At 53.6% G+C, this 25,450-nt stretch overlaps 1 protein-coding gene across 3 annotated transcripts in view; it reads left to right on the top strand.

Moving 5' to 3' along the window:
• The window catches only part of CRACR2A (calcium release activated channel regulator 2A), a 113,510-nt gene extending 88,432 nt beyond the window's left edge, over nt 1-25,078 (top strand). For 2 of the 3 annotated variants that reach the window (XM_068561362.1, XM_068561363.1), the window contains 8 exons: nt 1,078-1,184; nt 4,651-4,969; nt 8,800-8,932; nt 13,889-13,970; nt 14,075-14,348; nt 20,270-20,371; nt 22,557-22,633; nt 24,119-25,078. In XM_068561362.1, the coding sequence (XP_068417463.1) occupies nt 1,078-1,184; nt 4,651-4,969; nt 8,800-8,932; nt 13,889-13,970; nt 14,075-14,348; nt 20,270-20,371; nt 22,557-22,633; nt 24,119-24,203 (1,179 nt within the window). In that variant the 3' untranslated portion in view covers nt 24,204-25,078. The remainder of the gene's footprint in view (nt 1-1,077; nt 1,185-4,650; nt 4,970-8,799; nt 8,933-13,888; nt 13,971-14,074; nt 14,349-20,269; nt 20,372-22,556; nt 22,634-24,118) is intronic. The other variant, XM_068561364.1, reaches the window with a different exon arrangement.
• The last annotated feature ends 372 nt before the right edge of the window (nt 25,079-25,450 follow it).

The raw sequence follows: 25,450 nt of genomic DNA, 5'->3' as shown, positions 1-25,450 counted from the left end.
GCAACCTAGTTTATAAGTGCAAATCCTTTAGGGACCTTGTACATCACAATGTCTTTCCTACCACTGGCTGTCAGCAACATGTCTCTGCCGCCCACCTATGTGTACTATCAGAGCAAGACTTAAGCCTACACATGTTTGTTTGATGGTGGTAATGGTTATAATTGTTTAAGAAGTAACACTGAATTTATTTTAAAACTTCCTAACAAATGTCACCCTAATCCCTTGACCTCGCTTCCCTTCACCTGCCAAACTCATTCTGCTTTGAGAAGGGAACGGAATGAAGGGAATAAGAACCCTCGTGGGGAATAGAAGAAAGAGGGATAAAATCATGTTCATGCCGAATCACAATTAAAGATTCATTTGGGATGACAGCCATACCTTCGGGGGCCCTGGGAGCACTGCAACCCCTCCTTGTTTCAGGAAGGATCCCTAGGAACCACGGGGCTGGCTGGTTTATGAGAGATTCTTCCTGTGATCTAACCCCTCCCCCTTATCTGGAAGACATCTGTCAGGGGAGCCCTGGCGAGGCAGGTGTAAGTCCCCCACTCCTCCCAGTCTCTCCATTGCAGATACGGGAGCAATTTACCTACAGCCAGCCTACTTCCACGAAAGATCTGAAATACCCTGTCCTAGCTTCGTAGCTGTGGACAAGGCACTGGGTTCATTGATCCTCCTATCTGGGGGGTTGGAAATAAAGACGGATTGAAGCCCCACTGAAGAGTGTGTATGATTTAAAGATGCACAGAGTTTTTTCTGCCCATAAATATTTTTCCTATGCATCCCACATTTAGCTTGTCCTCTTGCAAATTATCACTACTCCTGGGAAGGGTAACCTGGCAGACCCCAGGCTCGAAACTTTGATTAGCTTATTAGACGGGAGATGGAGGAATTATGGTGAGAGATGACAGCAAAAGGAAAGAGTGGGTGAAGGCTAGCTGGGAGCCCAGGCCATCACTTGCTTCCTTTAGAGTTTTATTTCAAGCCTGAACTATGAGGTGGGGAAATTGAGCCCTTTTCCGCTCCAACGTTGGGACAAATCAGTAGGCGCGGATCTGAGGGCATTTTGTGTTTCTACAGAAAGACAAGGCAGCCAAGGCAAACACAGCTGCTCCCAAGGCGAGCCAGAAGCAGCGATCTGGCTCTGTGATCGGCCAGTACATGGATGGCAGAGGGGTGCGCAGAAGGTAAGGCACCCCGCTGGGCTCCTTCATTGCCTGTTCCTTGGTCTTGCAAGGTTGGGAGCAGGCTGTGAGCCCAAGCTGAGTGCAGATTGGCGCTGGCGGGAAGCCTGGGGCCAGCCACTGTCGCTCCCCTTGAATCTTGGAGGACGCGTGCCTTCCTGTTCTGACATCTAGTTGCAGGGCAAGCACTGAGGACAGGCCGTTGTCTCCTGACACCGCCTCAGGTTCCTGCCAGGGAGCGCTGAAGAGGGGCTGCAGATCAGCAGAGGGACAGAGCGGGTGGAAGGAGGAGGAGTCAGAGAGAGGGAGGGAGTGCGTGCTGGGCCGGGCTCTGCTGTCTGTTGAGCAGAATGGATGCTCTCGGTTTTCCAGGGACAAGACTGCATGAGTCTGAAGGGTAATTAGAGTGTAGTACGGAATCTCCAATCGTTGAAGTCCTTTACAGATGAGAATGGGGCCTGTACCTGACAGACTCCTTTCAATAATTCATATTTAATTAACTCAGGGATAACATGCTTGGTTGTTGAACAGCACACGATTGCCTTTAAGTCCCCAGAGGGGTGGCCCGTTGCTCCCCGAAGGAGGCTCGCCAGCCTCCCGCCCCTACCCCTGCCCTGTCTTCTCTGGGGCACGTGCTTCATCCCATGGATGGCCACAGAGAGGTGGAGGCTGCCAGATCCCCAAGTATCAAACCCGGGACAAAGTGTGTGAATTTGCTCATCCGGGAGACCCTGAGGACAGCAAGCATGACATAGACAGGTATGCCAAGCGGAGGTGACCTGGGGATGTCGATCCGCTGATGGGTCAAGACCTTGAACCTGGTCATCGTGGATTCCTCTTCTAAATAGCTGAACCAGGAGACACAACGTGGGAGCCAAATTCCTGCAGCAACAGTTCACCTGTTGGTTCCTCGGAATGGAATATGTGCTTCCAACAAGCAGAGACCGATTGCCTACGTACCTGACATTCTCTGAGTTCTGTGAAGCCTCCAAATATCAATTAGACATGAGTCCTGCCCTTAATATCCGTTATTGAGTGCCTGCTGTGTGCAAGACTCAGTGCCGTGTGCTGGGGATACGGGGTGAACAAAATAGACCCCATCTCTGCTTTCATGGAGCTTATAATTGTGTGGAGGAAACAGACGATAATTGATGAGTAATCGATAAATTGCAAACCCCGAATTCCCATGCAGACCTTGTCAGAGGTGACTGCTCTCTGCTGCTGGTACATAGCATTTGGTGACAAAACCGAAAAGGAGCTTAGTCATGCTAAGCGGAAGGTATTCCAGAACGTAATAGTGCTTGAGAATTTCCCAAGTAAGAAGCTTTTGCCAAGAAACACTTCATTTAGGGTCATTTCAGTGTCCATTTCTTTTCTAGTTGCAAGGCCTTTGAAAAGCCATGCTCTGCATCTGTGCGCGTGCATACTTGCTCACAACACGTGCTCACACGTGTGCACTCGTGCGTGTGAGCAGAGTGAAAGCAGATGGGAACACTAATTGTGTGCTAAAGTGGCTAGGCACTTAGTAGGCTCGTCAGAATGTAGAAGAAATTTGTTGGAAAGATGACATTTTCTGTAAAACGCTGACTTTATAAATAAGTGTAACAGTCCTTGAATTGCTACAAATCCTTTATTTTATATCAAGGGATCCAAACTAAGTCAGCACTTTTGTGAGCAAGCACTATACCTTAATTTATCTTTCAGAAGTGTCCAGAGTTCAGAACAGTGATACTCGCATTTTTTTCTTTTTTTTTTTCTGTTTTTGGTCCTTAGGGGCCAGAAATGCTAGAAGCCGGGGGACGGGAGTTGGGGCAAAGTGAAGGGGCTTTCCCTGTTCTGCATATTCTGTGTCCTTCGCTCACTTTCGCCTCACACCCGCATCCTGCTCTATTTTCTAATTCTCGAGTGTGTGTGTGTGTGTGTGTGTGTGTGTGTTTCGATTCTGGACTCAAGTTCCTCCCCGTAAAACAGTCCTCAGCTTGACTTGTTCATAAAGGCCTGAGAAGGGGCCGCACCAGGAGGGCCCGTGGGGCCTTTGCTCGCAAACCTTGGGGACACAGCCCGTGCCCTGGACCCACGTCTGGTGCCCGACTGCTGCACACCTCCTGCTGCTTCCCCTTGTTCTGGATGCTCAGGTGCTTCTGGAAGCAAACGTGCACTCAGGCCTCTGAGGCCACTCACTCCTGATCCTAAGGAGAAAGGAAGGAGAAGCGGGTGGAGTGCTTCCTTCCCACCCTGAGCTGGTGGTGGACGCTTGCCATGCCGGGGTCCCTCCCAGAACAGTGGTCCCCCTCGCCTGCATCCCCGAGGGCTGCTTCCCTAACAGGTCTGGTTTAGGCACTGGCTTACTGGGGAGGTGGGCAGGGTGGAAGGGTGAGGAAACAGGCCTGGTGAGTTGGCGTCTTACCTGGGGACACACAGCTGGTAAGGGCTGGCATGGGACCAGGGCAAAGGTCACCGACTGTTAACCCGGGATGCTTTGTTTCCACATCTGTTATGCTCCTTTCTTCACACCTTTACTTCTCCTTTGTGGCACTTCCCACAACCTGGAACAGTGTAGTGAGTGTGTCATGACTGCTCTAGCCCTGCTAAGCCAAGTGCTCCACGAGGACGGGGGCTGTGTGCATCTGCTGCTGGCTGTCATTAGCTTAATACCTGGGAGCCAGCATCACCTTCACCTTCATCATCATCCCCTTCACCTTCATCACCTTCACCTTCACCCTCATCATCATCACCTTCACCTTCATCATCATCCCCTTCACCTTCATCACCTTCACCTTCACCCTCATCATCATCACCTTCACCTTCATCATCATCCCCTTCACCTTCATCACCTTCACCTTCACCCTCATCATCACCTTCACCTTCATCATCATCACCTTCACCTTCATCACCTTCACCTTCACCCTCATCATCACCTTCACCTTCATCATCATCACCTTCACCTTCATCATCATCACCTTCACCTTCATCATCACCTTCACCACCTTCGCCTTCATCATCACCTTCACCACCTTCGCCTTCATCACCTTCACCTTCATCATCACCTTCACCTTCACCACCTTTGCCTTCATCATCATCCCCTTCACCTTCATCATCATCACCTTCACCTTCAGCATCATCCCCTTCACCTTCATCATCACCTTCACCTTCACCACCTTCTCCTTCATCACCTTCACCTTCACCACCTTTGCCTTCATCATCATCACCTTCATCACCTTCACCTTCATCACCTTCACCTTCACCTTTACCACCTTCGCCTTCATCATCACCTTCACCTTCATCTCACCTTCATCATAAGGACATTGAATGAATGAGCTAAGCAATGCTGGGTCTGGTTTTCCCTTTCTTGGTTCCTCTCTGCCCCCAAAAAGTGCGCTCCTCAACTATCTGTTTGTCACAGACCCCCAGCTTCCATTCAGATACATTTTACGATATTCTCCCCACTCTTCGTTCTTCTCCAAAACAGCCAGTCAGAGGAGGAAGAGGATGTGTTTGGCCTCCTGAGGAGGAGAAGCTCCCTGGGCCTGAGTGGGTACCCGCTTACGGAAGAGGGGCCGGGGACCGGGGGTCTGGGCCCCCGGCCGCTCCGCAGAATCATCTCCATTGAAGAGGACCCGCTGCCCCAGCTGCTGGGGGGCGGCTTTGAGCAGCCACTGGGCAAATGCCCGGAAGAAGGGGAGGCCGCCGACCAGGGAGTGGAGGGACAAATCGGGCCGTCCCGACCTCTGGGACTCACGCCTGCGTCTCCCCGAGGGCAGCCCGTCGGAAAAGAAACCCTGTCTAAGGTAAGGGTGCATCCCACGCTGGCTTGTAGGTCACTCTGTGCCTTGTTCCTCGAGGGTGAGCCCAAGAGCCCCAAGGCCACTCTGGAAGACAGACTCAGCAGGCCTGGTGATGCACCAAATTTGTGTCCCTCGGGTACCACCCTTCTCTGCTCTGCCGAGTGTCATGATGGAGACTCGGGGATCTGGAGACAGTCTCCTAACAACTTCTGTTTTTGGCCCCTATGTGTTTTTTTCTGATTCAGATTCTGCATTTATAGAGTAGGACAGAGCCTCTGCTGGGCAATTAGCGTCAGCTGTCACATGCTTTAAAAATGGTACCTCTTCTGGTCCTTTCTGTAACCGCTCCCTGCAGGCCAGTCCCTGCTGAGGAAGTCTGTGCACCATCGCTTTTCTCTCGGTTCCTAATCAGCTCGCCTCCTGCTCCTCCCGGCGGTGTGACCCTCCACTCCCACCCTCCATCCCCGCGCCCCCCACCAGCTCTCCCTGCTGAGTTCTCCGGGAGAAGGAGGCCGCAGGGACCGTCCTCCTCTGGATCACTGCAGATGCTCCTCACCTTGTCTGTGACCCAGGCCTTGGAACTGGCTCCGCAGCCCTCCCCCTGCCCGCTACTGGACCCTCTAGAACAGTTCCCTCACCCTGTGGCGGCCTTCAGAGCTGAGAGGTCCGAGTGATGCGTTAGCATGCGTGCCAGCGAGCCCTCCCCAGCCCCTGCACAGGGACTTCTTGGCCTCGGTTATCATTCTTGGGCCCGGATTAAGATTCATGCCTACAGACCACTCCTCTGAAGGGCCCTGGGCCAAGGGAGGGGGGACAACTTGGTGGGTGGGGCCCTTGGTGGGTGGGGCATCCCTCCAACACCCCCTTGTACATCCCCAAAAGTGCACAGACTACACTTGCTGGCAGTGGGCACAAATGGGGCTTTAAATACCCCACAATAGCCCCCCAAATGTGAAAGAAGTGTTAAGAGGTCCACGGGAGATGGGGGTGAAGGGAGAGGCTGAGCGTCCGTGTCTGCCGTGGCATCTGATCCTCGCATTTGTCGGATGCGGGGCATCAGAGATCTGTTCTCCCCTTAGGCAGGTGGGGAAGTAGAGCACAGAGCGAGGAGGCCCACCCAGCCCGCAGTGATGGGAGCCCAGCCTTCTCACCCACCGCTCTGCATCCCCACCGGCTGCACCGAGATGCGCTGCCGTTTAGCTGGGACGGAAACTGCAGCAGAGAGGAAATGCATCTGCTGGAAGTCAGTCACACAGCAGCCTCAACAGAGGGTCCCTTGCAAGGCCGCTGAGCCATCAATTGGTACCAGCTTTCGGGAAAGTAGTTTGATAATAGGAATCAAGAACTTTAAAGGTCCGCCTCCTTTGAACCAGCCCTCCTACTTCTAGCAAACTTTCCTAAGGAAATAACCAAAATCAGACAAAAATTTAATTCAAGAATGTAAGTACATAAAAGCAAATAATTGAAAAAACAACAATAGGGACATAAATTAGACTATATTAATTTAATAGAATGTTATATAGTGCTATTAAAAATCACATTTTTGGAAAACTTCAGTGACTCAGAAATATTTATATATAATTTAATAACATAGGAACAAATAGAAAATTATACATAAATTTATATTATATATAATAATATAAATAAAGTATACATAGTATATCAGATTTCTCTCAAAAAACATATATTGATTCATCTATATAAAAAAAGAAGCCTGGGGCTTCCCTGGTGGCGCAGTGGTTGAGAATCTGCCTGCTAATGCAGGGGACACGGGTTCGAGCCCTGGTCTGGGAAGATCCCACATGCCACGGAGCAACTAGGCCTGTGAGCCACAACTACTGAGCCTGCGCGTCTGGAGCCTGTGCTCCGCAACAAGAGAGGCCACGATAGTGAGAGGCCTGTGCACCGTGATGAAGAGTGGCCCCCGCTTGCCGCAACTAGGGAAAGCCCTCGCACAGAAACGAAGACCCAACACAACCAAAAATAAATAAATAAATAAAATTAAAATGCAAAGAATAAATAAATAAAGAGCTATTCTTTAAAAAAAAAAAAAGGAAAGAAACCTGGAAGAAATGCATCCAAATAGGAATAGTGACCATTTCAGGGTTGGGGGGTAAATTATGAATAGTTATTAATTTCCCCTCTGCTAAGTTTCCTAATTTTAGAAATTAGTATGTATTACTTTCATTTTTTAAAGCTTTTAAAAAAAAAAAAAACAAACAGTGGTGGGAAGGAGGATGAGAACAGATCCCCTGACTTGCCAGTGGAGGGAGCCTTTCTCCAGCCCCTCCCCACAATTTTGTTGTCTCACTGTCGTTCACGGGCAGGTGGATTGTCCCCCAGGTTAAGGGCAAGAACTGGAATAGCTTCGCTGCTCCTGTGAGGTGGGTCCTTCCCCCAACCGAACCATCACCGGGTTGATCGTATCCTGTCTGCGGAATAAGCGTCCTCCGGGAGGCGGGGGCCAGGGTGAGGGGAGCGCAGAGCGAGGTCAGCCACTGCCTCTGCAGCCAAGACCAGCTCCTCCCACCGTCCCCGGGCCTCGGGTGGGCCAATGGCTGCGCTGAGCTTTAGTCTCAAACAAAGGACGAATGGAGCACAAGCCTGGCAGAGAGTGGCGCTTGTGCATTGCAGGAACAAAGAGACTGGGGCCAGGGCAGCGTTTCTGAGTGTGGGTTTCTCTCTTTTTTTTTTTTTGAAGTTGGGTTTAAATTCCTGTAATTGACCTTGAATTCCCTCCTAAGTACAGCATGGAATTGATTTCTCCCCAAAAGGCTGTTAATGGCTTTTCTCTGAAATTCAAGTACTGCTAATATCTGCTGCTCCTCCACGATGGTATTTGCTCAGTGAGAGGAGCTAATTCCCCCCAAATCCACTTCCAAACAGATTCTAACAAGCCTCCTCATCTGGCCTGGCAGTGCTGGGCTGGGCCTGAAGGCAGGATTTGGGGGAGCGTGCGGCTTTCTGGACTTAATGACCATTCGGAGGAAGGACCCTGTGCTGGTCTTCACTCTGCCTCTCACTCACCCAGCATCCTGGAGCAAGTCCATTTCCCGCTGGGCTGTAGCGTGCCAGAGTAACAGGCAGGCCAGTTCCCAGTCTCTTCCGCTGCTGGCTGGGGAAGCAGCACCATGACTGTGTTCTGGAAAGTTCTTCCCATAGCCTGGCATCTTGGGATTTCCCAAGCTACTGAGTGGAGACTGTCTTGCCTTATTTCCAGGGCAGGCAGGGACCCTAGATGGAAGGTGAGGTGGGACAGAAGGGCAGCATGCAGGGAGGCGAGCGTGTCCTCCATCCGGTCTGGGCTTTCAGTGACGGGGCAGAAACGAGAGGCCCGACCCCAGCCTTGGATGCGTCTGCCCCCGAGTTATAGACAAGCCGTCTTTTTCTCTCTCCCCTTCCCCTGCAAACACCCCACCTTGTCCTCCCCACACCCCGCCTTGCAGAGAATCTCTGCTTCCCCCTTAAGCCCCAGCCCAGAGCCCCCCGCATCCCGAGACCCTTGACTCCTCGTCCGTGCTCTGGGCACTGGGAACATCGTGCCGTGACTATCTATACACGTGGCCGCCTTCCCTCCACCACACACCCGGCCCAGCACAGGGCCTGCGGCGCAGCACGTGGGCAACAGTGGTGGTGGAATGAAGGTCTCTCTTCCTGCTGCTGAAGCTGGAAGGAGCCTCGGTGCCCCAAGCCCGAAGCTTCCTGCATCCAAGGCCCGAGCAGCCGCCCCGGTGCTGGTTGCGGGCCCCTCCCCGGACACCGCAGGGACAGGTCAGGGGCAGGGGTGGCGGGCGGCCATCCCAGCATTTGACCCTACTGTCTGTCTTCCACAGGAGGAAGGTTCTGTGTCCACCCCAGACCGGCTCTTCAAGATCGTGTTTGTGGGCAATTCCTCCGTGGGGAAGACGTCCTTCCTGAGCCGGTTCTGCGACGGCAGTTTCTCCCCGGGTTCAGCGGCCACCGTGGGTGAGTTCTTGGCCCTGGGCTGGACCCCAGCCCACCTCTGGGGAGGGGTGGCTGTGAGAAGGGTGCCCAGGGAGGGACTTGGAGACCCGTGGGAGGGGCCGAGGGCTGGGCTGGTAGGTGAGGCCCCCCTCTGCCTGGTGCTCCACGGGGATGGGACCACAAACGGTTCCTATGCCCAAGATGAGGGGCTCTGAAGTTGGCAAAGGTGGACTTCTGGCCCTTTGTCCCCTCTCTGAGCCTGTCTGTCTTCAGTCATCCCTTCCCCACTTTGTGTGTGTGTGTGTGTGTGTGTGTGTGTGTGTGTGTGTGTGCGCGCGCGCGCGCATGCACACTCGTGTAGACGGGCAGGATGGAGGACAGTGCCCTGGGGGCTTCTTTTACCCATCAAGTTTCCTCCTCCTGCATCCCGGGCCTGCTGGGTGACAGCGGGAGTCCATTGTGGACGCTCGTTAAGCTCAGCTACTAATAGCTGATCAGGGCTTCATGTGCCTCCATTATTATCTTGGGCAATTCTGTATTTAGATAGGAGCCTTTGCCCCTTCACCCAGAGGTGCTTCTTGCATTGGAGTATGTGGTAAGACCCAAGGGCATATTGACCTTTTAGTTTCTACCAAGGTGAATCACTCGAGCAAAAAACACAATGAATCCTTTGGGTGCCTTCTATGTGCCATTTAACCACGCTAGGTCAATTATATTAAAAATACATTGATATGATCTGAATATTTCCCATGGGCTTTGATATTTATCATTTCCATCTGTCTTCCCAACAACCCTGAAAGGCAAGCATTGCTATCAGCCCAATGGACAGACCAAGACACTGAGGCCCAGAGAGGTCCAGAGGCGGGTCCTCATTCCCACCAGCTGGTTGGTGCTCATACTGGTCCCGACCCAACCCCACATGCACCCCTGCTGTCCCAGCCCACTGTCTCCCTAACAGTATTGTGCTGTGCGTGCTCAGAGCCCAGTTTCTGCCACAGGAGGCGAGCAGAGGCTGGCATAGGCAGGGGAGGCTGCTAAGGTCCAATGGGGCATCGGAAGTCCCGGACCTTCATCTCAGCTCTGCCACTGACCAGCTGTGTGACCTCGGGAGAAGGTGTTTCCTTTTCGGCTTCAGTCTTTCCTCACCTGAAAAAAATGAGAGCTCTGAACCGGGCCAGCCAAGACTGCTTCCAAGCCCAGGGCTCTGTCCAGACCACCTCTGACCCCTGGAGGTCTCACAAGCTGGCCCTCCAAGACAATCTGAGACAAACTTTCCTGCCCCAGAGCCTGCCTGGGGAGAGTCTGGTCTCTTCCTCCAGGATAACTTGATCGGGCCCTTCCTTCCAACTTTCTTCCTACAGATGGGTCTCTTCCCACGACTGTAGGCGCCCTGTTCTTACTGCTGAGCCTTTGCAGTTTCCAAATCCGGAGCCCCCTCCTGCCCCACCCAGAGACTGGGCGCATCCCAAGGTGAAGAATCGGAACTCTGATGGCAAGACGGCCCAGAAGAGCCTGGCCTCGTGCGGCCGGAAGGGATGGCTAGGAGTGACCCCCGTGTGCCGAGTGTGGTGACACAGGAAGCAGCGGCTGCAGAGCTGGACTGGCCCGCCCTGGAGCGTTCCATGGGGTGGCCACAGAACCACCCCTGAGGTCACAGCTCGGGCACAGGCTGTGGGAGCAGGGGAGGGATGCCGCAGCCCCCAGGGGCGGCCCTCCGGCGGTGCACATGGTGCCTCTCCTGTTGGTAAAATCAGGGAATCGGGGTCTGCTTACACCTCCAACTGGTGCCCCCGAGATGGAAAGCTCTGAAAAAGAGAAAATCAGACTAATCTGCACTCCCCAGGAGGCCAATTATGGAAACACCTACAATTTAGGAAGGGGAAAAATATCAAAGCTTCCAAATCTGGAACGCCCTTCATCGAGCTGTGCAAAACGAGCCAGAGCAGCAGCTGGAATTAGCCTCCCCGGCACACGTGTCAGGGAGCTGATGTCACACCAGCCGCCTGGAAGATGCTCCCTGTAAAGACACAGATGAGCCACTGAGTCCTGGGCTCAAGCAGGCCAACCCCTGTCAAGCAGAGCAGCCCTGGACCCTCAGCACAGCACCAGCAGGGGCGCGGCGGTGCCTTAAAGCTCTCCTCCGTCACCGAAGGGCCTTCCTGATCGCCCAGCCCCTCATGAGCACGTGACCTGTCCTCCACCTTCGGCTTGTGCGTGGTGTGGCTTCCACGATGCAACAGTTTGTCTTGGGGCGCCCCTGCCTTCCCCACCTTAGCACCAGCGGATCCCTTGTAAAGCAGGTGTGTGGGCCCTGCGGGTGTCCTGGAGACGTCAAACGATGGCTCTTGCAGAACGTTGGAGCTCATTTTGTCAATGAGAAGAGTGGCTGCCAGCGGCTAAGGCTCTAGAACCCCGGACTCTGAGTCCAGAGCTCTTCCCGAGGCCCCGCCTTGGTTCCTGGCCCTGCTTTAAACCACGGCCTGCGGCCCAAGGTGTTTCTTCTGCCCTCTCCTGGGCACCAGTCCATTTCCACCCCTCTCCTCGACTCCACAGAGAAATCCCGAGAGCTTCCCCTCCGGGACATCTCGCTGGCACTCCCCGCTCCCAAGCCCTCCTGCTTGGAATGACCTGTCCTGTCCAGAAAGGTGAATGCCGCCCTTCCTGGGGTCCATCACCCACAGCTCTGACCCACACATCCCACACACAGCACACTCCACGGTGATGGGGCCCCCGAGGTCCAGTCCTCAGGAACCACTGGGGTTGCAAGTCGGGGGTCACCTCCACGTGTTTGCTGAATGCTACAGCTGGACGTAAAATCATGGACACCCAACTTCCCTCCAGCACCCCCGTCACACCTCAGTTTACAGATGGGGAAAGCGAAGCCTCCCAGATGGGGTGAAGTCACGTCGTCAAGGTCACACAGCTGGTCAGAGGCAGGACTGAGGCAGGAACGTGGGGTCTGGGCTCCCAGACCGTTGGAACGGGTGCAGGGGGGGTCTCAGAAGTCCCTCTGGTACCTCGTCACTCTGTGCAGCCTCTCCTGCTGGGCGCTGACTCCCCGTGTCCTCCCAAACCCCATGCATCCCTTGGGCTCGTTCGTCTGCTTCCCGGCCTGCGGGTCTGAGGCTGCAGGGAGGGGTACCTCGTGGACCAGCGGGGACTCGCCAAGCTCCTGGTCCACCGAGCTCCCTGCAGGACAAGCTCCCCGTCCTCCAGCGGAGCGATTACCAGTGAGGTCGAGCGACCCAGCCGTCCCTCCACCACCTGCCTTTCCCTCAGAGAGAGGGCTCATCCTCGGGGGCTTCAGATCAGGCCCCGAAGGTGTGATGACCGCGGCTGGCTTTCCCCTGGGTTGTTATCAGGCTGTGGGCAGCCCCCCGGCCTCCCAGAGCACCGATGGGGGAAGCCCTACCGCTTTAGCTAAGAAAACACCCTTGGGTTTGGTTCCCATCTGTTCTGATGGGAGCATTTAGCCTTGGACTTTCTAGGTGAAACGAAGCTGCCAGGGGCCCCGTGCCCAGGGTACTGCTATGAAAAGAGCACTGAGCCTCAGAACTGGGTTTGCAACTCGCTGAGGCTGCTGACCAGCTTGGGCAAGGCTGGGCTCCTGCTTCTTTATCCTTCTATGGTTTGGGAAGAGAAGGGGGGTGCACGTGTGTGCACGTGTGAGTATGGGTACGTGTGTGTGTGCGCGTGTGTGTGCAGATAGCAACCTGCACGTGGATGTCCCAGGGGAGCGCGGTGAAGAGGAAGAGATGGCACATGGAAACTGGGGATACCAAGCATTCTACCAATGGGACACGTCCCTCTTTTCGTTACCCAGACACGCGCATCCTCTCTCTGACTCTCTTCTGTGAGCCCAGGGCTTCTGTAGTCCTGCTAACATTGTAGGAGCAGATGACCCTCCCATCTCTCCTCCCCTGCCCGGCCCCTCACACACTCGCCTTTGCCTGGAGACCGTGGCAGGGATGCCCTTTTCCATCAACTGCCTCTTTGTTGTCTGTCTGTCAGTCTGTCTGTCTGTCTCTATCTGGCCAGGCTGCTGTTGCTGTCCCCTGAGCCCTCCAGAGTAAGGACCCCAGAGGCTGGGCCTTTTAGAGGTTGGGAGGGGATGCCCTCTGGTTCCAAGATCTGATGCCTTAAGGGGGAAAAACGTTTTAAAACCTGGTTGAGCATCTGTGAACATTCTCACAGGGTGTAGGAGGGAGGAATGTTTGTTATCAAAGCACCTACATTTAGGTCCTCTGTCTGAGGGCTGCTGTGGGGTCCACAGTACATCTCCCTGCCCTGCACCCTCTCTCTGGGATCCATGACTCCAGGTAGGGTCACAGCTTCAGAGGGAGGATTGCAAGTGGCCTGATGGCTGGGATTAGGAGCTCTGATCCCATCTCTAAGGGGGATTTGCCTCTGATTCCCTCCCCCACCCCTTTTCTTCTCTTCCGTCCCTCCCTCCACCTGCCAAGCCCTCCCCTCCTGCTCCTCTCCTCCACCTACCTTCGCCTCACCACAATGGGAGTCTGAAAGTGTGACCCATCCCCCAGGGATATTCGGATTTTACTATGGGAACTTTGAAAAGGGTTCTAGGGAGAAAGAAGAAAAGGGAGGGAGGGAGGAAGGAATCTGAGGACAGTCTTTCTGTTGCTCCATCTTCCCAAGGAGGTAGTAAATGATGATTCTTTGCGTTGGTAGATTGCTTTTCCGTATGTGATCTCATTTGATCCCTAAAGAGGGTCTGGATTACACTGCAGTGAAAAGCCTGCGGTTCAGAGAGGCTCCGTGACTGGATCAAGGTCCCACAGCCGGTCAGCGGCAGAGACAGGACCAGAACCCAGGTCCCGGGCCTCCCGGCCCAATGCTCTGTCCCGGCCCACATCACCTGTCAGGAGCTGCAGGGGGAGGGCCGCCCCTCGGGCTGATGGGATTCCAGGCTGGGGCGTGGCTTCCGGACTTGGACATGATGCTCGGCTACCCCCGCAGGCATCGATTACCGCGTGAGGACCGTGAGCGTGGACGGCTCGCGGGTGGCCCTGCAGCTGTGGGACACGGCGGGGCAGGAGAGGTGAGGACACCCCCCCCTCCCGGGTAACCCCGCCTCTCCTCTCCCCGCGGGGGCGGGCTGTGGCGGCAGAGGAGGCCGCGCACGTGACCCGGCCCTTCGCGCAGGTATCGCTGCATCACCCGGCAGTTCTTCCGCAAGGCCGACGGCGTCGTCGTCATGTACGATCTCACAGCCAGACAGTCCTTCGTGGCCGTGCGGCCGTGGCTGAGCAGCGTGGAGGTGAGCTGGGGGCCTCCGGGCGGCCCCTCTTCCTGGGCCCGCTGCCCTCTCTGGACACCTGACTCACACCCCACCTTCTCCGGGAAGAAACCGGTTCAGGCGTCCATGCGTCAGTCCACCCAAGTGCCCGGCACCAGGCTGGTTACTGGGGACCCAAAGGTGAACACGAGAGGTGCGGTCCCTGCCCTCATGGGGGGAGGGACGACTGTATACTAGAGCTGGGAAGAGGCAATGCAAATAGTCTGGGATTAGTAGGGATGGATGGAGAGAAACTTACAGAACTACGCTTTCTGCCATTAGTAGGGAGCTGTAGTTTCTAAGGCCCCTGTTTTGCAGAGAGCCTGGGATCTAGCCAGGAAGTGAAACGTCTGGTTGAATTTGAAGGTGGTGGTGGAGGTGAAGAAATGTCAGAGGGTCATCATTGCAGCTTAAAGCATGAGTTTGGCCATTCTGCAGAAAGCTGGGTCGAGCACTGCGTGACTGGCCTGTTCCTGCCCGGGGTAGGGCCGAGAAGCATCGCCTGAGCCACTCCCCAGTGGAAGCTAAGCTGAGATTTCAGATCCGTCTGTGGTTAACTCAGAATTATCCATATGTGGATGGGGCTTCTCTGTATAATTTGTAGTTTGCGTTTTCCTGCTTTAAAATTTTAGCAGAAGGTACAGGTAAATTTTAAATGATGATTCCAAACTTAGATGAACATCAGGATCACTTGTGAAGCTTTCAAACAAAACGGACACCAGGGCCCAAAGAGAATGATTCAGGTGCTGGAAATCCAAAAAACAAAAAAACCAAAAAAAGCAAAAGTCCCCCAGGTGGTTTTGTTTCTCAGCCACCATGGTTTCCAGCCTAAACAAGTGCTTCTCAAACTCTAATATGCATGAAACATCTCCTGGAGACCTGGTTAAAATACAGATCCTGGGTCAGCAGGTGTGGGCTGGGGCCTGAGATTCTGCATTTCTAACAAGTTCTAACAAGCCAATGCTGCTGGTCCAGGGACCACACTTTGAGAAGCAAGATTCTAAATCCTTTTCAAAGATGTTTGTGTTCCTTCACCAAGAATTTGCGGGGCACGACCCACGTGCCCAGCCCGCGCCACGCGCTCTGGAGGACTCAGTGTGATGCACCGATGCAGCGGCCCCAGGGTTCTGCGAGCAGGTGCTGGGGGCTGTGTCAGGTGGGGTTGTGTGTTGAGGACATGGAGCCGTGGTATCCTAAATGCAGTTGTTCTCAAGATTCTTGAAAAGCGAAGTCGTTATGCCTTGGCAACCAGCCGTCAGAGACGTCAGGTGGTAGATTAAAACTTGACACCTTATTGGATCGGAGGGGAACTGAAAATAATCAGCACTTGATGTTTGTGGCGCACCTTGAATTTCCATAGCACTCCCAGTGTTTCGCCTTGCCGGGAGAAGGGAGGGTGGAGGGGGAGCTTTAATAACAGGCTTTGGGTTCAGAAGCCTTATTATTAAGTGAATGGTGGCCAGCTGTTCCCAGCGCCCCTTCCCCCATCAACCTGAAAAGCTGTACCCAAGGAAAGGGCTGAAATTGCCACGGATTATACACGGCAAAGACTGACTCCTAGGTTGTGTCGGGCAGGAACAGCTGCTGGGGAGGCGTGGAGTTCCCTGCAAAGGACATTTTCATCGTCCCAGCCCAGCCACCGCCTGGCCGTGAAGCGTGGGCCAGTCACTCCATGAAGGGGTGGACCAAAGGGTCTGGAAGTTTCCTCCTGGCCCCCGCATTCTATAGGGGCTGGCACTTGACCCTCTGGGGGGCCGGGATGGAGCAAGTGTGTGCGGATGAGAGAACCCTGCCAGCCCAGAGGGAACCAAGTGCCTTGGGCACAAGAGAAGGGGCGACTGCTCTGCTTTATGAGGTGTCCTGCCCCACACCCCCTCCTCTCCCACCTTGGCACCTTTACCTGGCCCGCAGGCCTCCTGCAGAAAAGACCCAAGCGGGGCCCAGACACACTCTGTGCTGATTCTCCCGCCATTTAGCTTTCCTGTACACTTCCAGGAAATCAAAGCAGTTAGACCTTCCTACCAACTCAGCATCCCCCACCCTCCTGACCACCAAATCTCTGCTGCGTGGTACTGGTTTAACCAGTCCCATCTAGAGGAGAAACTGGTCAGGCTCTAAGGGCCCCATGTTTAGACCGTGAGGCACCCTGGACATCTGAAGACGTTGGGGCCTGTATCAGGTAGAGAAGATAGGATATGGTACAAGCCCGATGGGCTGGTATTTCTCCCGAATCCAGATGTCTGGTCCGCAATGTCTGCAGTCCTGGCGTGTTAACATCTCGTTTGGCTCTTTCTGTCATCCCAAGAGCACTGTCCTGTTAGGCCTATGCATCAAGGAAGTGGCATCGGACCCAAGTCATCAACCAGCAAGGCTAGTGCCAGAAAAAAACCAGGGAGATTAATCTCACATAGCCTCTTGTTTTATAGTTCTGCAGCTTTCCTCTCCCTTCCTGGATGGCTGACTGGCTCTCACTCTGTGATCTTTGTCACCGGTGACAATGTACAGCACACGGCAAAAAATAGCAGTTTGATTTTTTTTTTTTTCCCCACGTTCCAAGTTGAGCTCAAAGTGCTGGCAGTTGAGAACGAACTACGCAAATAAATCTTGTTTTGACTCATCGTCCAGGGGGGCGGATAAATATGGAAACCCCCAAGATATAATTTTGCAGTCATTTTCTTCTGAGCATAAATGCATGCTTTAATGTGCTGAGAAATTTTTTTGTTCTGCCTCTGGAGAAATAGCAGCACTCGCCTGGCTAAGTGCTTTTTCTTGCCTCCCAGCAAATAGGTATTCACACACACACACACACACGCACACGCACATGCACACACATACACACGCACATATACACGCACACACATACGCACACATATACACACACATACACACACACACACACACACACACACTACAACCAACCAAATGCAACAGCTGCACGTCCTGAGCTGAAAGCCAACCCTTGCTCTGAGTTGACAGCTTCTGTAAGTGAAAATCAGAGACGGGGAATCTTTTGAATTTCAACAAGTCTGTCTTCCAAGAAGTTCAAGTTCAGAGAAAGGTAACTGAAGTGGTGGAAGGCGGAGAGGCTAGAGGGAGGACAGAAGCCAGCTCTGGAGCCCACCTCACAGCTCAGGGAAGAGAGGAGGGATCCGGGTGGGTCCCACAGAGAGACGTGGCAGAGCCGGACAGAGCCTGGGCCTCCTGCACAGAGACAGTGGCCAGCCCGGGAACTGCCCTCCGACCGGTCCCTCTGACCTGGTGTGCCCATGGGACTTTAGCAACACCTATAAAAATGTCTGCAGACATTGGGTGGCCTTAGACTTAGTCACCAAAGGAGGTGCCCTTTGGACTTTTACAAGTAAGTGTGGCTTCATCTGGTGGATAATTATGAGCCTCTTTGTCCAAGCAGTGGGCAGGCCAACACCCTCGTTAAGTAGGTGAATGGTGCAAAGTGTAGGCAAAAAGCTCAAGTCTCGAGGTTCAAGTCAGAGAGGACCATGAAACCCCCAGCCCAGCCCCAGTGCCTCCTGTGTCGAAGGGTGACCTGGGGCCGGGGTGAGGGTGCCTGGCTGCCTGCAATGGGTGGCACACGCCCTGGCCTTACGTGTGTTCTCACTTGTTTTTGCCACGTCTTTGGAGATAGGCCTAATTCTCCTACATCAGCACAGGCCAGGGCCCTGGGAGGGCACACGAGGGGTCCAGAGAGTTTGTATAAGAGGGGAACGCTGCAAAGAACAGAAAACCACCGCTCCAGCTGGGGCCTGGGCTTTTTTTTCCTGCTCCTTCTAAGCTCTTTTATTTTTATTTTTTTAGCCAGGAATCACTTTAGGAAGGAAGGCGGCCTCTCCTTTTCCAAGAGGCAGCCCTGCTGCTCATGGTGCAGGGCCCAGATGCTGGGCTGACTGTTCCTACCTCATCCTATCGGGTCATTCAGGACCCGGCATCCCCTTTGCAAGGGAGGAACAAGCCATCGCCCGTAACAGCTAATACCAGATTCCAGGCTAGAATCCCACCCTGGGATTTCAAGTCTGATGCTCTTATTTTCAGAGCATTTCCATGTCAAGAAACCCCACCAGCCTTAGTCATTCCTCACACATCCATCTACAAATATCTCTCGCGCGCGTGTGCTCCAAATAGCAAGTCTTTTGGCCCATATTCCTGCTTCTTCCTCTTTTCTTCCTTTTCTGTGAAAAGCTCTTCGCACAAGTTTCTGCGGCACAGCACAGGTGGGGGACGGGGTATTCCCGGTACCCGCAGTCTGGTCAAGAGGGAGCCTCAGGGTCCACGCACGTAGCCATCAGTGGGTTTCTCACTCGCAGATAACTGGAATATGGCGAAGTCTACCCAACACATCCACCACCATGTGCATAAGTCAGTCTACTTCTGAAGGGTCAGAAGGCACTGTGAGATCTTGGGCCTCTGAGTCATCGTTACGAACGTTCATTACCATCTCACCACGAATATGTGGAAATACTGCCTTTAGAGCGTTCTGGTTAATGAGACACTAAATAGCAGGGAGGTCATTGGAAATAAGAATTCAGAGCCAAGGATTAGAGAAAGGTGGCCCCGTGTACTAAAGGGTGGGTCCTCATAACGCTAACTTTGTTGGATGTTCTTTTGGATTCTCTGAGCTTTAACATTCTCATTTAATACATGAGAGGTTTTTTCACTGCTGAACTGCAATAAAAATGAATGTGTAGATTGAGGAACCACGGAGGCTTCATTTCGAATGTGATGCTATTTAAACCCGAAACAGGTGACCTGTCAGATGGACCATGGACATTTATTTGACGGGGTCTAGGGTAAAGCAGCCGAACTGTTGGCGAAACTAGCCACCGGCAGGCTTCTGGTGTCCCACGGCCTCTCTACTTAGTGAAACAGAGCTGCAGTGAATACCTATTTATTACCAAATTATGATTAAAGGCCCCTAATTAAATATCTCACAAAGCAAAAATAACAACCTGCGTAAATGTGAACATTACCATATTGACCCACTCAGTAGCTATGCGTCCTGGGCCCTTGGGGTGCAAAGACCCTGGGGTGCAGGGACCCTGGGATGTAGGGACCCTGGGTTGCAAAGACCCTAGGGTTCAGGGACCCTGGGATGTAGGGTGCAGGGACTCTGGGGTGTAGGGACCCTGGGGTTCAGGGACCCTGGGATGCAGGGACCCTGGGGTGCAAAGACCCTAGGGTTCAGGGACTCTGGGGTGCAAAGACCCTAGGGTTCAGGGACTCTGGGGTGTAGGGACCCTGGGATGCAGGGGCCCTGGGGTTCAGGGACCCTGGGATGCAGGGACCCTGGGGTGCAGGCCCCTGGCTGATATGACACAGGACACAGCCCCTGGAGGAGTAAGTAGGGTTGAGCCCTGGAATAAACCTGTTCTGGCCCATGAAGTACGACTGCTGTGGCCCCCGTTCTTCCGGATCCGGGCTCCTTCAGAGCCAGGACACCCAGGACAGGGGTCCCCATGGGGTGACCTCCAGGGAGGCACATGACAGTCATGTATCACGCGCTGTGGACCCAAGACCGTGAATCGGATCTGGACCCAGCCCTCGGGGAGCTACGTGCCCAGGTCAAGGCCGCCGGAGGTACACTTCTGACCGTGCAGCCCCTGGACCACCTCACAAGCCCATTGAGCAGCTCCTTGTTCATTCTGGTCACATCGATCGAGTCTGGTCACTTGGGAACGCCCTCGGGGGCTCCGTACGGACACCTGTGGTATCAGCGTCAGCTGTGCCCTCATCCTGCTCCCAGTGCCAGCTCACGGGGAGGCTGCATGTTCCAGCCAGGACCCGAGGAGCGGGGTAAAGGGTGGTCCCTGCGCTGAGAGGGCTGGGAGGCACCCAGAGGCAGCCTTGAGCACCTTGCAGAAGCCCGGCAAACTGGGGCTCTGGGAGATGGTGGTCCCCTCTGTGCTTTGGGGTGACTCTGTCATCGCCAGCCTTTGTGGCAGCAGGGGGTTCGCAAGCTAGTTTGTGTCTTTGCAACCAGTGTTTCCACCTGCCCTTCCCGGTTCTCCTGAAGGATGCTTCTCTCAGTTGGGGGATTATCTGTTCCGCAGGAAGCTGTGGGAGACCGCATTCCCGTTCTTCTGCTGGGCAACAAAGTTGACAACGAGAAAGAGCGGGAAGTGCCGCGGGGCCTGGGAGAGCAGCTGGCCAAGGTGAGGGGCGAGCATCCCCCTGGGACAGGGAGGGACCCCGAGGGGAGTCGGGCATGTGCCCAAGAGTCGGTGTGGGAACCTTCTCTGGGAGCCCCCTGTGAAGGCAGCAAGCGGGCTGGATGGTGTCCTGGCATCGTGGGGCTGGTCCAGCTGCTGCACGTGGAACTTTCCGCAGAGAACTTGACTCAGGTGTGGGGAATTTCCCAGATTCTCTTCCTTGGAACTCAGAATTATGAATCCTCAGATAGTAGGAAGTTACTTATTTCAGTCCCCTAGCTGATCCTTGAATCCCATCATCTGTGTTTCCCTACTTGGTTGCCTTCAGGGATGAAACACTCACTACCTGTCGGGCAGCGTGCTCTTCCTTGGGCAGCTCTGTTAGAGCATCCATCCCTCCTACCAAGACTGAGCGTCCAAGCTGCAAACTCCAGATAGATTCAGGGCAGGCACTGCAAAGCTGACCATTAAAATAAGCATCAGCCCTCTTGCCCAAGCAGGGAACCGTTGCGGCGTGATGGAAGTCAGGCAGCAACACAAGCCATGCTCGCTCCTTGGCTTCCTCTACTGCCTCAGAGTGGTTTTCGGGGAACTGTGTGTCTGGGGAGACAGGGCTTCCCAGCCCCAGGATTCCATAATTCTCAGTGTGCTTGCTCCAGACAGGGACTCAGGACCTCAGAGGCTAGGAAGGCAGGCACAGGTGGTGAAACTCAAGGGGAAAAGGAGGAAGAAAGGCCCGCAGCTGCACGTCCACGGGCTGCATCCACATTTCCCAGCCCAAGGAGCTCTGAGCACAAAGGCTTTTGCATTGCGTTTGGCAGAAAAAACCTGACCGGAACCGATGTGAGGCTATTTATGGGTTTTGTTTACCTCACTTTGAACAAATATTCAAATATTTCACTGAAGAATTATTAATATATTTGATTATAGCGTGCTATCCCAGATCCACAGAGGCTATTATATAATATACATTATAGACAAGTATTCGCTTTATAAAACTCAAAAATTCTGGATTCCAAAATACATCTGGATCCAAGGTTTTTGATTAAGGAACTGCAGACCTGTGTCTTTAGTTTATCATCCCATTTTCTTTTCTTTTCTTTCTTTCTTTCTCTTTCTTTCTTTCTTTCTTTCTTTCTTTCTTTCTTTCTTTCTTTCTTTCTTTCTTTCTCACTTTCTCACTTTCTCTCTTTCTCTCTTCCTTTCTAGTGAAAAAAAAACCTGTGGCTCCGAGAAGTTAAGTGATTTATTCAAATTATCACCTGGCCCCAGGGGTGGGGTCGGGACTCGAAGCTGGAAGGCAAATCACGTCTCCCAGTTCTAGGTCCTGTGTGCTGCCCGCACCCACACAGAGCCTTCATCCTTCCACAGATGGAAGGGGAGTCAGGGCCCAACCGAGGTGTGCAGGGACCAGACTGGGTGAAGGCAGAGGATGGAGCTGGGCCAGCGTTCGCGGGGCCTCCTGACCTGCAACCACAGAAGTGTCTGCACTCAGCTACCCGACCCCCCCAGGGCTCATGCCAGCTGCCATTATCGTTGTCATTAAGGAAGCAGGAAACCTGTTAATGGGAGTGATAAGTGGAATAAGATGGACCTTGGCCAGGACACCCATACCTCCACTCTCACCGTCCAGCTTCGGCGTAGCAAAGTGATGGACAATTGTCCTGTGGCACCAGTGTGGACGGCATGGGCAGCCGGAGTATTAGTTAACTGGTGTATGAATTAACTGTGCCCGTGTCCTGGGGAAAGCAGGCTGCTGGGAGCCCCGCTGTGACCTGAACAGGCCAACCCGCCGTTTGTACCTTCCTGAGCCTCAGTTTCCCTGCCTGTAAAGTGGGATGGATGTTGCCCACCCTGGCCTCTGTGTCTCGGCCTGCATCACAGGCTGGTGTGAAAAGAAGGAGCCCGTACATCCTGGACAGCAATTCCAGAAAGTGTAAAACACGAAGGCAGCAGTGTAGGTCCTGTTGTTTTATAGTTGTTATGGCTCCCCTGAGAGATAGTTCCAGAACCTACATCAGTCAGGGAGCACAAGGGACAGATATCAACCTGGTACAGAGTGGGGAGGGGACGACACAAGGAAGTGAGGGTGTGGTAAGTGCAGAGGGGCATTCTCCCATGCCCCCCATGGCTCCCTCCAGCTCCCCCCGCCATATTCTCCTTCATGCCCTCTGTTCTCTGATTCCAGAAGCACAACCTGATCTTCTACGAATGCAGTGCCTATTCTGGTCACAACACCCAAGAGTCCGTGCTCCATCTGGCCAGGTAAAGAGACACCACTGAGCCTGTCCCTCTGTCCATCTGAGCCGTCTGGATAGAGCGGCTGGAGGCCTAGGCCTTTGTGTGGGACCCCAGGGGTGAGGGACAGCCCTCCGAAACACAGTGACAAAAAGAAAGCCTCCTTGACTGTCACCCCGCCCACCCCCCAACTACAGTCTTCTTTTTTTTTTTTTTGTCAAAATCCATTATCTATTTTTTTTTTTTAACATCTTTATTGGAGTATAATTGCTTTACAATGGTGCAGTCTTCTTCTGAGCCTTAAAGGCTGCCTTTTTCCCAGGGATCCTCTTTTCAAATGCAAATGCTCCTGGGAAAGGTCAGATCAGAGGCCCCTCAATGCTGGCTAATATTTTAGCAGGGATTAGTTGGCAGCCAGCTGGGTTATACTGTGGGCTCCTGGGGGAGGGGGAGGGGGACCCAAGGAGAGGGGCTGCGATGGGGGACACAGAGGCACCCAAGAGGACAGCACTCAAAAGACCGGTCCTGTAAGCCTCTGCCTACACTGAGAGTAAGGAAACAGAACCACACAAGCCCCATTTCAATCCTTGGGCAATTCACTCATTCATCCATCTAGGCATCCGTCCACCCCTCCTTCCGTCTGTCCATTCATCCCTCCCTCCATCCATCCCTCCATCCATCTATCCATCAATCCAGCCGGCAAATACTGACTAGTGCTCATTTTGCGCTCAGCCTTCATCTTGGGGCATCTAAAAAATATTTTTATTTGAGTAACTAAGAGCCCAGGACAGCTTCTTCAATGCACTGGCGACGTGGTGGAGTTATGGAAGACCTAGGGAGTTATGGGAAAAATTCTAGGGTTTTCTCTGCCACTGATTCCCGGGGCAAGTCACCCTGCCTTTCTGAGCTTTGCCCCCAGCAAAGGAACATCCATCGTACTTTCCCTGCCCACTCGAGGGTTGTTGTGAAAATCAGAAGACATGCTTCAGGTGAAAGCTCTTGGAAAGTATAAAGCAGGGATAAGATACTTAATGCTATTTTTAATCCTTCACCTCTTATAGTTAATCTGGAGCTGTGCTCATGCGGGAAGCCCCACCATAAAGTTAATAACCAATAAATATAATTTTTGAGCCTCTGCTGTGTGCTGGGTACTGTGATAGGCTGCAGAGACAAAAGATACAGTCTCTGCCGTCAGCACCTCACCCTCTGCTGAGGGAGCCAGCACAGAAGCAGTGCATTACACCCAGTGATGGGGCTAGAACGGAGAAAGGATCCAAGTGCTGTCAGAGCATCAGGAGAGACTTCCTGGAGGAGGTGTTATGAAGGACCCATATTGACTACACTCTGGCTTTACAAATTATAGTCGTGCACCTGGGCTCACCGGGGGGAGACTTGGAGGACTCTCTCTGATGCTCTGGGGAGGCTGGGTCCCTCCTCATGACCCAGATGGCCTGTAACCTGAGGTGCCTAGCAGCTCCTCTGCTGCTGACACTCTACCTTCCCCTCTCCCAGGATCCTCAAGGAACAAGAAGACACAGTGAGGGACGACACCATTCAGATTGACCGCCCCGCCAAGAAGAAAGCCTGCTGCGGCTGATACAGGCCCCCCTAGGACTCCCACCCAGGCCTGAGGCCACGGGGCCTACCCTGCCTCCTGCACAGATGCCCTCACCAAGGCCCACCCAGACCTTTATCCTTGTCAGCGATGTCCCCCACCCCAAAGGAACGAAAACACAGCCCGTCAGGAAAGCTGCTCTTGGAGCATCTTGGGGTCTTTCTCCCCCTTCTCTGTCTAGCCCCAGTTGCCTATTCCTTTCTTTTTTCTTCCCCCAGCTTGGTTTCCTGGGGAAACAACAGATGAGCTTTTCCAGAAAAGCCACCATGTGCCTTTCCCACCTCCCTTCTCGCCCCCTGCCCTTAGGAGCCTCGGCACTGAGGTTGCCATGGCAACTGAGCAAGACAGACTTGCTGCTTCCTGTAGGCCAAAGACACAGCACTGGGGCAGCTGGTCTGGCCTTGGAGCCTGTTCTCTGGATGGCAGTGGGATACCCTTGGCATGTGCTTCGTGGACGTTGAGACGCCCGCGGGTGTTGAGAAAAGCACACTGGGGCACCTGCATCCTGTCCCACGCTCTCCCCTCAGTGGTCCTGCTCCTTCCCAAGCTTCTGGGCCCCTCCTCTCTCAGCAGCCACCGTGCCTCCAGTATTTGTCCCCTTGGGGTCTCTGGAGCCATGCCTTGCAAAAACCACAGCCTTTGCTCCCCGCCGGCCACCCAGACCCCTGACGCCAAGGTGGAGTGTGGGCGATAAATGTACGCCTGGGGTCAGGGAGTGGGCTCACTAACTGCTTAACTTGGACTAGGAGATGAAAAGAAAACCAGGGCAACAAAACCATCTGTTGCTAAACAGAGAGGCCATGTCTGAGGGTATAAATAAGTATATATAGCTATGTAAAAGCCATTTTCTAAATGTGTCTCAAAATAGCTCTTCAAAATTTGTACATGATGATTAACAGGGTAGATTGACAGGCAGGCAGGGAGGCCCAACACCAGGTCCGCAGTTACTGATTTCACTTTATGTTACTTTTTTCCAGAAGGCTCTATTTTTTTTTAAAGTGTGGCTGTGATGTTGACATTTTGCTGGGGTTTGAGCGTGAACAGAGGGTAGCTGTCGGCCTTGGCACCCCTGTGAGGGCCCCGGCACAGGGCACTTGGATGGGGGGGACTGATCTGGGCCCGTGTGTGGGCCCGTCTGCTAGGTGGTGAAGTCCCAACCCCTGGCAGCGCTCCAGCGTCACTGGCTGGTGTCCAGGGGGTTGGCGAGGGCACTCTTGCCCTGGCTGGGA

Source organism: Eschrichtius robustus, chromosome 13, assembly GCF_028021215.1.
Source record: "Eschrichtius robustus isolate mEscRob2 chromosome 13, mEscRob2.pri, whole genome shotgun sequence".
NCBI lineage: Eukaryota > Metazoa > Chordata > Mammalia > Artiodactyla > Eschrichtiidae > Eschrichtius > Eschrichtius robustus.
This window is presented reverse-complemented; position numbering and strand designations above follow the sequence as displayed.